Genomic DNA, 12,588 nt, shown 5'->3' on the forward strand with positions numbered 1-12,588 from the left:
GACAGAAAAAAGAAAAAGAGGACAACACAACACAAGCATGCGGCCATGCCCACACGCTCGGTCACACCCCCTCCAGGTCAAACAGTCTGGGCTCAAGGACTAAAATCGTCCACTCCACAGAGTCTGGTGAGATAGCCTCTCATTTACATTTAGACTAGTAATGATCCAATAAAATAGAAAGAACTTTGATCACAGGAATTGCCTCCATTGTATATTGTATTTTGGTATTTTATTAGGATCCCCATTAGCTGTTGCAAAAGCAGCAGCTACACTTCCTGGGGTCCACAAAACATAATACAGAATATCAATAGACAAGAACAGCTCAAGGACCGAACTACATACTTTTTATAAGGCTTGAACTATAAAATGTGTGGTAAAGCATTGAAAATAATACACAGCTAGAATTAAAAGTCATTACCAGACAGAGCTATACATAACTCTATATGATAAACACATTAACCCGACTTTGGTCTATTCTCCCTGACTCTGGATTTAGTGTCTGACTCAACGTTATCTGAAGGCTCAGGTTGTACACTTAAGACTTACACAACACACACATACTTTTTATCTCCACCGCAGCCATGTGAATGTTATCGGAGAGCTCTGGTTAGTCTCACACACACATTCCAGACACACTGTTTGTGTGAATGAGTGAATGATAGAGGGTTGTGGGTTAGTCCCTGGGTGAGGGGATTAGATTAGTTACAGTCTCTGTGTCGGGAGCTTAGAACCCAAAATTAGAAACAGGCTGGTTTTTGGGGCATGCAGCACACAATTGACATGCACACACAGCAGAGAAATTAGGTCTCTGCGTTCTGAAATCTCAGATGTGATGCTGGCAACAGATCTGACAGGTAGACTGGGCTATTTTTATAACATTTACAAATAATTGAATTCAATCAAGTCATTCTCCTTCACAGATATGGTGATATATGTAGAATATCTTCAATAGTGACTTTCTTCCTTGTCCTTCATATTCTCTCATTGTGACAGGACCGGTGAAAGTAATTCAGAGGTTGCCTGCCAGGAATTCACTTCTATCTGTCTAGTCTTTTCAGATCAGTGAAGATGAGGAGACCACTAGAAATATTGGAATGACAAAAGGTCACAGGAAGTAGAGAGCATTGCCACAGGAAACAGGAAGTGTCAGTTGAACTCTCACCTCTGGGTCCTCTGGGAAAATGTTGTCCACCAGTCTCTTGTAGCGGGGCCTCAGAGCCCCACAGCAACCACACACCCCTACAGGAGAGAGGGAAGGAAATACGGAGAGTGGGTGAGTGAGCGAGTGAGAGTAAGAGGTGGCAGACAGACGTATGAATTAATAAATCATGTTTGCAACTGCAGATACCTGACCATGATAAACCATCAATAAAATAAGTCCTTCACAGAGAGTTAGTGAGACCACGGTAAAAGCTCAGGTTGTTGCAGTGCTACATCAAGTCTGTCACCTAGTACACCTTAGTGTCAGCAGCATCCACCTCATGTTGACTGAAGAACACCGTTATTATTGACAAAGTTAAATAAGCCTTGCACAGCTCAGAGATTAATCAAGTTTAGACATCCATCAACCCAGGGCTGGGGGGGGGGGGGGGGGGGCTTGGAAAAAAAGCTCGGAAAGAACTACACAGCAGCGGAGACTAGAAAGCCTGTCCTTGCAGTTCTTCAAGACCAGTTTTTTCACACAGGCTGAGAAATAGATGCCTTTGTTCTAAGCTCCCTTTAAAAGAGGTCAGACATCTGAAGAATGTGGCCACAAAGGCATTGGAGCACAAAGACACACACTGAGACACGAAAGACTCACCAACATTTAAAAAAAAGACATTGTACACACACATTTTTTTTCTCTCGAAAAGACACAGTCACTCAGTGTGCGCACACACAATCTATACATCACAGTCTCACAATTGACAACCTTGAGGAAAGTTGTGTAACACTGCGTGACTTGCAGAGAGAGAGAGAGAAGCTGATTGGCGCAGAGAACTCAGCAGTGATGAGTCATAGGGCAGGGGCAGGCAACTAGATTCAGCTGCAGGGAGATTTCTTTTCGGAGCGGATGGTCGGGGGGCCGGAACATAATTAATCCCAAAAATAAATTGTTATTTTCAAATACACTTTCATACCTTTTTATTTATACATTTTTATTTCACCTTTATTTAACCAGGTAGGCAAGTTGAGAACAAGTTCTCATTTACAATTGCGACCTGACCAAGATAAAGCAAAGCAGTTTGACACATACAACAACATAGTTACACATGGAGTAAAACAAACATACAGTCAATAATACAGTAGAAACATAAGTCTATATACAATGTGTGCAAATGAGGTGAGATAAGGGAGGTAAAGGCAAAAAAGGCCATGGTGGCGAAGTACATACAATATAGCAAGTAAAACACTGGAATCGTAGATTTGCATTGGAAGAAAGTGCAAAGTAAAAATATAAATAATGGGGTGCAAAGGAGCAAAATAAATAAATAAATGAATAAATAAATACAGTAGGGGAAGGGGTAGTTGTTTGGGCTAAATTATAGATGGGCTATGTACAGGTGCAGATTTTTGTAGTTCATTCCAGTCATTGGCAGCAGAGAACTGGAAGGAGAGGCGGCCGAAGTAGGAATTGGCTTTGGGGGTGACCAGAGAGATATACCTGCTGGAGCGCGTGCTACAGGTGGGTGCTGCTATGGTGACCAGTGAGCTGAGATAAGGGGGGACTTTACCTAGCAGGGTCTTGTAGATGACCTGGAGCCAGTGGGTTTGGTGACGAGTATGAAGCGAGGGCCAGCCAACGAGAGCATACAGGTCACAGTGGTGGGTAGTATATGGGGCTTTGGTGACAAAACAGATGGCACTGTGATAGACTGCATCCAATTTATTGAGTAGGGTATTGGAGGCTATTTTGTAAATGACATCGCCGAAGTCGAGGATCGGTAGGATGGTCAGTTTTACGAGGGTATGTTTGGCAGCATGAGTGAAGGATGCTTTGTTGCGAAATAGGAAGCCGATTCTAGATTTAATTTTGGATTGGAGATGCTTAATGTGAGTCTGGAAGGAGAGTTTACAGTCTAACCACACACCTAGGTGTTTGTAGTTGTCCACGTATTCTAAGTCAGAACCGTCCAGAGTAGTGATGCTGGACGCACGGGCAGGTGCAGGCAGCGATCGGTTGAAGAGCATGCATTTAGTTTTACTTGTATTTAAGAGCAGTTGGAGGCCACGGAAGGAGAGTTGTATAGCATTGAAGCTTGTCTGGAGGGTTGTTAACACAGTGTCCAAAGAAGGGCCAGAAGTATACAGAATGGTGTCGTCTGCGTAGAGGTGGATCAGAGACTCACCAGCAGCAAGAGCGACATCATTGATGTATACAGAGAAGAGAGTCGGCCCGAGAATTGAACCCTGTGGCACCCCCATAGAGACTGCCAGAGGTCCGGACAACAGGCCCTCCGATTTGACACACTGAACTCTATCAGAGAAGTAGTTGGTGAACCAGGCGAGGCAATAATTTGAGAAACCAAGACTATTGAGTCTGCCGATGAGGATGTAGTGATTGACAGAGTCGAAAGCCTTGGCCAGGTCAATGAATACGGCTGCACAGTATTGTTTCTTATCGATAGCGGTTAAGATATCGTTTTGGACCTTGAGCGTGGTTGAGGTGCACCCATGACCAGCTCTGAAACCAGATTGCATAGCGGAGAAGGTGCGGTGAGAGTCGAAATGATCGGTAATCTGTTTGTTGATTTGGCTTTCAAAGACCTTAGAAAGGCAGGTTAGGATAGATATAGGTCTGTAGCAGTTTGGGTCAAGAGTGTCCCCCCCTTTGAAGAGGGGGATGACCGCAGCTGCTTTCCAATCTTTGGGAATCTCAGACGACACGAAAGAGAGGTTGAACAGGCTAGTAATAGGGGTTGCAACAATTTCGGCAGATAATTTTAGAAAGAAAGGGCCCAGATTATCTAGCCCGGCTGATTTGTAGGGGTCCAGATTTTGCAGCTCTTTAAGAACATCAGCTGACTGGATTTGGGAGAAAGAGAAATGGGGAAGGCTTGGGCGAGTTGCTGTGGGGGGTGCAGTGCTGTTGACCGGGGTAGGGGTAGCCAGGTGGAAAGCATGGCCAGCCGTAGAAAAATGCTTATTGAAATTCTCAATTATAGTGGATTTATCGGTGGTGACAGAGTTTCCTATCCTCAGTGCAGAGAGGAGCTGGGAGGAGGTGCTCTTATTCTCCATGGACTTTACAGTGTCCCAGAACTTTTTTGAGTTTGTGTTGCAGGAAGCAAATTTCTGCTTTGAAAAAGCTAGCCTTGGCTTTTCTAACTGCCTGTTGGTTGGTTCCTAACTTCCCTGAAAAGTTGCATATCACGGGGGCTGTTCGATGCTAATGGAGAACGCCACAGGATGTTTTTGTGTTGGTTAAGGGCAGTCAGGTCTGGAGAGAACCAAGGGAGCGTTTGACAGTAATGAGTGGAGGTCGTTTGACCGCTGACCCATTACGGATGCAGGCAATGAGGCAGTGATCGCTGAGATCTTGGTTGAAAACAGCAGAGGTGTATTTAGAGGGCAAGTTGGTTAGGATGACATCTATGAGGGTACCCGTGTTTACGGCTTTGGGGTTGTACCTGGTAGGTTCATTGATAATTTGTGTGAGATTGAGGGCATCAAGCTTAGATTGTAGGATGGGGTGATAAGCATGTCCCAGTTTAGGTCACCTAGCAGCACGAGCTCTGAAGATAGATGGGGGGCAATCAGTTCACATATGGTCTCCAGAGCACAGCTGGGGCAGAGGGTGGTCTATAGCAGGCGGCAACGGTGAGAGACTTGTTTTTAGAGAGGTGGATTTTTGAAAGTAGAAGTTCAAATTGTTTGGGTACAGACCTGGATAGTAGGACAGAACTCTGCAGGCTCTCTCTGCAGTAGATTGCAACACCACCCCCTTTGGCTGTTCCATCTTGTCTGAAAATGTTGATTACATTGAGACAAGATCTCATTTTTTATTTGTGGGAATACTTGTGCACAGATTTCCTAAATTTAACCAATTCCTAGTGAGTGTGCCCCCCCCCAAAACAAAACTACAGGAAGGAACATTCCAGTCCACCTGGATAAACACAGCTGGCTGACAATCCACTGGAATTCATTAAAAGCATTACCACTGGTTAATATATACACTGTCAAATAAATAACCTTTCTTATTCATTTTTTGGAGAATCTGCAGTGCACTCTACATAGGAAGACTTCCGGGGAAGCAATAGACAACCTTGAAATAAGCTTTTAACAATTTCAAATAGGCTTGCCTAACTGAATGAGAAAAAGATAGCTCCCAACAGTTTGAAGACAGTCAGGCTGTATACAGATCCTTTCTTCCCTTCCCTCATTCTATCCTTCCTAGTTTATTCTCTTCCTTTCATGAAATCTTTTGATCTTTCCACCATATTGCTTTCACCTAGGCTACCCAATCATTATCAATTAATGGTTGTCAATCATCATCAATCACCTCATAGTAGAAAGGAAGGAAGGATGCATTTCAAAATGACTCTCACTAGGCAACTGTTCTGCATCTGTCTGTCCCTCTGTCACATCTCTGAGGTGGTATCCTCAGTCATCCTTACCTTGGGAGTTCAGATAAGATTTAGGCTTAGGGCCTCTGTCTATGCGTCTGTCAGTAAAGTTTCTGTCATCGTGGTGTTAAACGCCCCCATAGGGCTCTGCTAGCTGCAAGCAGCCGCTATCTCCAGCTCTCTATCTGCCCTCCCTGCTGCTATTCTTAGCTTTCCTCCATCACTTCCAACTCTAAATGACTGTTCTCCTCTCCTTTACACCCTCCATCCCTTCCTCGCCCATCTTGGCTGGGGGCCCTGGAGTAGGAGTCACCACTGAATTAATGACTGCATCAGGGTCCCCGGTGAAGAAAGTGGGGAGAATTGAGGGATGGGTGGAGGTGGGTCCTGTGAATGAGTCACTGAGAAGTGCTACTGTACATACTGCAAGTCTGTCCCGAGGAACAAACTTTGTGTGGCACACACACACACACACTTACCAAAATATAATATCACGGTATTTAAAAAAATGTAATACCATCATAACGTAAATAATTTTTTTGGAATAATAAAAGTTGTACATTTGCTTTATGAGTAGTGAGTGACCCTAGTGCTTTATGAGTAGTGAGTGACCCTAGTGCTTTATGAGCAGTGAGTGATCCTAGGGTGGCAACACACACATTCTAAGTGATTTCAATGAGTCTTTCTCCATTCTGATTGTTTTATACTCTTCAATTCAACTTTAACCAAAAGTACATTTCTGCGTTTTCATCACTTTCTGCATTTCCTGCACTTATTTGAGAATTTCCACACTGCCATGTAGGGCTGCACGATATGGGCAAGCAACAATGTTGATGACAACAATGCTTTTTTCAATTTGCTTCTTAATATAAATCCACTAGTGCTCTATAATTACACTATTAGTTTGTGTTTTTCTATATCTGAAAATGGTTAGTTTGTCTTTTCTTAGCAAGTTGGACCTAATTTGTGTTAGCCGCTAATGCTAATCGCTAGTTACACTTTTTTTCCTACCCTGTCACAATAACTCCTCCCTGGCATTTTAATTCGTTGTCATGCCAAACAACTGTATTCAAATTGCCCACTATTCTATAGAATTAGAATAATCATTCTATTTCCATGATTCCAACAGTTTACCCAGATGTTTTGCTCTAAATCGCAAGACAAATCACAATTGCAACATTTGGTAAACAATAAGGCCTAGATTGTAGCTGCATTGACCATGCAGACTGAACACAAGTGTCTCGTGATCGAGGAACAACAAGTGCACTCCTTGAGTGACAGGGGGCGGGGCTAGGTCTGTGTGGAAAGTGGCTTGGAGAGAGAGAGCAGAGAGAGGGAGCAGAGAGAGAGGAGCAGAGAGAGAGAGAGCAGAGAGAGAGCAGAGAGCAGAGAGAGAGCAGAGAGCAGAGAGAGAGGATTCAAGTAGCAGAGTATACTACAAAAATGGACATTACACACTTTGTATCACATTTAACAAACCAAACACCGTTACAGAAGATAAAGTAAAAACCCCAACAAGTCCGTACATCAATACTGGTATATAGGAAAATACGGTATACCGCCCAGCCCTAGCTGTGTGTAGGGTGTGTGTGTGTGGAGATGCATAGTTTGGTTGGGGGAAAAGGGTTGCATATTGGGAAAGGGATGGACTTTTGGGACTTCTGTTATGTTGTTGAGGGGGGTGAATAAAAATGTGGTGAATAACAGTTCTCTTGACAGCACAGTGCAGCATATTGGTGGGTGCTGTACTGAACTAGCCTAGCCTATAGGGTGTGGGCTGGTTGGAGGCAGTACGGAAGAGGGAACTAGGAATGGTAGAATCGTCAGGAGAGTACAGGGGGTGGATGCTAGATGGTAGTTGTGACATTGCAGCATAGCGAGGGGTCTCTGGCTGTCCATTCACCCTCACAGTAAACAGCTTTATTACAGCTCTGCGTACGTCATGTTCCTCTGCTCTCCAACACTCACAATAACACACACACACACACACACACACACAGTGAGAGTGAGACAAAAGAGAAAGCAAGAAAGGGGGAAAAATGCACAGCAAACTCCACAACCGTACAGCAGTCAGTCAGTCTAGGCCCGCGACCCCAGTTTGATATCTGACAATTCTCGTGACCCCAACCATGTGAATGTTATTTGGTAATTAACAGCCAATGTTTACTTTTTTATTTGAGGCTATGGAAGTCTTTCTGATTGTCTTCTCATCTCACCATCACATACTTTTAATGTGGGGCTATGACAGTCAATTGCAAATTAGTCTGACTTAATATATCTCACCACCACTAATGAGTTGGGTGTGCTTGATGCATGTCGCGTGGTGCTTTTCAAAGTCAGGGGGCGAGGTCACACGTCATCCCTGCGGTCACATCCAACCTGGATCAATATTTAGTTTTAACGCAGACGAAAGCACCGATGGTGCTTTCAAGACAACTGGGAACTCTGAAAAATATAAAAGGTCAAACCATGATGTCAGTGATCTTCAGGTCAGAACGTCGGAGCTCTAGAAGAATAGGAGAAAGTCCTCAAATACACATGTCAAGCTTATAGCTTCAAACCCCAGAAGACCCGAGGATGTAGTCACTGCCAAAGGTGCTTCAACAAAAGTACTCAGTAAAAGGGTGTGAATACTTATTTAAAATGTGATATATTTAAATGTTTTTATAAATTTGCAAAAATGTCTAAAAACTTGTTTTTGCTTTGTTATTATGGGGTATTGTATATTGCTGAGGGGATACAATGATTTAATACATTTTAGAATAAGGCTGTAACGTAACAAAATTTGGAAAAAAGGCGTGTTAATACTTTCTGAATGAGCTGTACATGAAACAAAAAAGAACACAAATAGTTTCCTGATCGTCCGTGTATATCTCGCAGATATAGGACACACACTTCAGAACAAACGTCCTTCAGATTTTTGGGGGACTATCTGTTGTTCCATGTCGTGAATCTGTTATTCAAGAACATTTCTATGGGCAAATAGCATTAAATGTTTCATAAATAAAAATATTTATTATTTTTTAATACCTTAAAGGGTCTTAAAAATTCTACATCAAATAGCTTATGATACTTGGTATGACCATCTTAAAACAATTCCATATGTTAACCCCCCCAGACGCATACCATCAGTCCAGTAAAAAAAAGCCAATTATTATGCTCACTTAGCTGTGCCTCAAGTAATACAACACATTATCTATTACCAGTGTTACCTTTGTTTTATATAATTTCAAAATGGTCTGAGAAGAACAACATTGGAAGGGCAATTCAAGCAGAGCCAATATGCAGTGATAATGTATTGGGCCTATAGCCTACTGCACAAACGTCATTGCTACAAAACTTTTTTTAATTGGTTAATGTTGCATAGTCTTAATGTTTTTGAAGACATGTTTTTTTTCATCTGAGCGGTAGATCTCGGCTTGCATTTTGACTCAGAAAGTAATCTAGAATCAGAAAAGGTTGCCGGTTTGAAATCAGTGCAGAAGGAAATGAGACAAAGAAGAGGAGATGAGACTGTAGACTATTGAGATGCAGCCCACTGGGAGCACTAGTGTGCTCTGCCTCAAAGTCTAACCTGACATGCGATACCCTGACCTTATATTCCTGCACACACTGCTGGGAGAGGGCAATTTTTTACATTTTATTTAACCAGGAAAAGCCCATTGCTACACAGGACAGAGGCTGTGATCTTTGAACTCTTTGGTAGCAGCTATGATATATCAGTTCTTACCCACAGCAGACGGAGATACAGATCTGGGTGATATATATGTATGTATGTATGTATGTATGTATGTATGTATGTATGTATGTGTATATATATATACACATACATACAGTTGAAGTCAGAAGTTTACATACATTTAGGTTAGAGTAATTAAAACTCTTTTCAACCACTCCACAAATTTCTTGTTTACAAACTATAGTTTTGGCAAATCGGTTAGGACATCTACTTTGTGCATGACACAAGTAATTTTTCAACAATTGTTTACAGACAGATTATTTCACTTATAATTCACTGTATCACAATTCCAGTTGGTCAGAAGTTTACATACACGAAGTTGACTGTGCCTTTATACAGCTTGGAAAATTCCAGAAAATGATGTCATGGTTTTAGAAGCTTCTGATAGGCTAATTTACATCATTTGAGTCAATTGGAGGTGTACCTGTGGATGTATTTCAAGGCCGACCTTCAAGCTCAGTGCCTCTTTGCTTGACATCATGGGAAAAATCAAAAGAAATCTGCCAAGACCTCAGAAAAATAATTGTAGACCTCCACAAGTCTGGTTCATCCTTGGGAGCAATTTCCAAACGCCTGAAGGTACCACGTTCATCTGTACAAACAACAGTACACAAGTATAAACACCATGGGACAACGCAGCCGTCATACCGCTCAGGAAGGAGACGCGTTCTGTCTCCTAGAGATGAACGTACTTTGGTGCGAAAAGTGCAAATCAATCCCAGAACAACAGTAAAGGACCTTGTGAAGATGCTGGAGGAAACAGGTACAAAAGTATCTATATCCACAGTAAAATGAGTCCTATATCGACATAACCTGAAAGGCCACTCAGCAAGGAAGAAGCCACTGCTCCAAAACCGACATCAAAAAGCCCGAGAAAGGTTTGCAACTGCACATGGGGACAAAGATTGTACTTTTTGGAGAAATGTCCTCTGGTCTGACGAAACAAAAATAGAACTGTTTAGCCATAATGACCATCGTTATGTTTGGAGGAAAAAGGGGGAAGCTTGCAAGCCAAAGAACACCATCCCAACCGTGAAGCACGGGGGTGGCAGCATCATGATGTGGGGGTGGTTTGCCGCAGGAGGGACTGATGCGCTTCACAAAATAGATGGCATCATGAGGTGGGAAAATTAGGTGGATATATTGAAGCAACATCTCAAGACATCAGTCAGGAAGTTAAAGCTTGGTCGCAAATGGGTCTTCCAAACGGACAATGACCCCAAGCATAATTCCAAAGTTGTGGAAAAATGGCTTAAGGACAACAAAGTCAAGGTATTGGAGTGGCCATCACAAAGCCTTGTGGGCAGAACTGAAAAAGCTTGTGCGAGCAAGGAGGCCTACAAACCTGACTCAGTTACACCAGCTCGGTCAGGAGGAATGGGCCAAAACTCACCCAACTTATTGTGGGAAGCTTGTGAAAGGCTACCCAAAACATTTGACCCAAGATAAACAATTTAAAGGCAATACTACGAAATACTAATTGAGTTTATGTAAACTTCTGACCCACTGGGAATGTGATGAAATAAATAAAAGTTGAAATAAATCATTCTCTCTACTATTATTCTGACATTTTACTTTTTTTAAATAAAGTGGTGATCCTAACTGACCGAAGACAGGGAATCTTTACTAGGAGTAAATGTCAGGAATTGTGAAAAACGTAGTTTAAATGTATTTGGCTATGGTGTACATAAACTTCCGACGTCAACTGTATGTATGTATGTATGTATGTATGTATGTATGTATGTATGTATGTATGTATCAGTGCATTCTGATTAGAGGTCGACCTATTAATCGGAATGGCCGATTAATTAGGGCCGATTTCAAGTTTTCATAATCAGTAATCGGTATTTTTGGCCACCGATTTGACAATTATTTTGTACATTTTTTTTTATAAATATTTTTTAACCAGGCAAGTGAGTTAAGAACACATTCTTATTTTCAATGACGGCCTAGGAACGGTGGGTTAACTGCCTTGTTCAGCTTGGGGATTCAATCTTGCAACTTTACGGTTAACTAGTCCAACGCTCTAACCACCTGCTTTACATTGCACTCCACGAGGAGCCTGCCTGTTACACGAATGCAGTAAGAAGTCAAGGTAAGTTGCTAGCTAGCATTAAACTTATCTAATAAAAAACAAACAATCAACCATAATCACTAGTTAACTACACATGGTTGATGATATTACTAGTTTATCTAGCCTGTCCTGCGTTGCATATAATTGATGCGGTGCGCATTTGCGAAAAAGGACTCTCTTTGCTCCAACGTGTACCTAACCATAAACATCAATGTCTTTCTTAAAATCAATACACAAGTATATATTTTTAAAACTGCATATTTAGTTAATATTGCCTGCTAACATGAATTTATTTTAACTAGGGAAAATGTGTCACCTCTGCAACAGAGTCAGGCTATATGCAGCAGTTTGGGCCGCCTGGCTCGTTGCGAACTGTGAAGACTATTTCTTCCTAACAAAGACAGCCAACTTCGCCAAACGGGGGATGATTTAACAAAAACGCATTTGCGAAAAAAAGCACAATCGTTGCACGACTGTACCTAACCATAAACATCAATGCCTTTCTTAAAATCAATACACAGAAGTATATATTTTTAAACCTGCATATTTAGCTAAAAGATATCCAGATTAGCAGGCAATATTAACCAGGTGAAATTGTGTCACTTCTCTTCCGTTCATTGCACGCAGAGTCAGGGCATATGCAACAGTTTGGGCCGCCTGGCTCGTTGCGAACTAATTTGCGAGAATTTTACGTAATTATGACATAACATTGAAGGTTGTGCAATGTAACAGGAATATTTAGACTTATGGATGCCACCCGTTAGATAAAATACGGAACGGTTCCATATTTCATTGAAAGAATAAACGTGATAGTTTCCGGATTCGACCATATTAATGACCTAAGGCTCGTATTTCTGTGTGTTATTATGTTATAATTAAGTCTATGATTTGATAGAGCAGTCTGACTGAGCGATGGTAGGCACCAGCAGGCTCGTAAGCATTCATTCAAAACAGCACTTTCGTTTTGCCAGCAGCTCTTCGCTGTGCTTCAAGCATTGCGCTGTTTATGACTTCAAGCCTATCAACTCCCAAGATTAGGCAGGTGTAACCCATGTTAAATGGCTAGCTAGTTAGCAGGTGCGCGCTAATAGCGTTTCAAACGTCACTCGCTCTGAGACTTGGAGTAGTTGTTTCCCTTGATCTGCATGGGTAACGCTGCTTCGAGGGTGGCTGTTGTCGATGTGTTCCTGGTTCGAGCCCAGGTAGGAGCGAGGAGAGGGACGGAAGCT

The 12,588-nt window shown here is 42.2% G+C and overlaps 1 protein-coding gene across 3 annotated transcripts in view; it reads right to left on the minus strand.

Annotated features, from left to right (window-relative positions):
* The window catches only part of LOC106608035 (protein EFR3 homolog B), a 74,829-nt gene that overhangs the window by 46,704 nt on the left and 15,537 nt on the right, over positions 1–12,588 (minus strand). For all 3 annotated transcript variants that reach the window (XM_014205695.3, XM_014205693.3, XM_014205696.3), the window contains one exon: positions 1,163–1,239. In XM_014205695.3, coding sequence (XP_014061170.1) covers positions 1,163–1,239 — 77 coding nt within the window. The remainder of the gene's footprint in view (positions 1–1,162; positions 1,240–12,588) is intronic.

This window comes from Salmo salar, chromosome 06 (assembly GCF_965601325.2).
Source record: "Salmo salar chromosome 06, fSalSal1, whole genome shotgun sequence".
Lineage (NCBI taxonomy): Eukaryota > Metazoa > Chordata > Actinopteri > Salmoniformes > Salmonidae > Salmo > Salmo salar.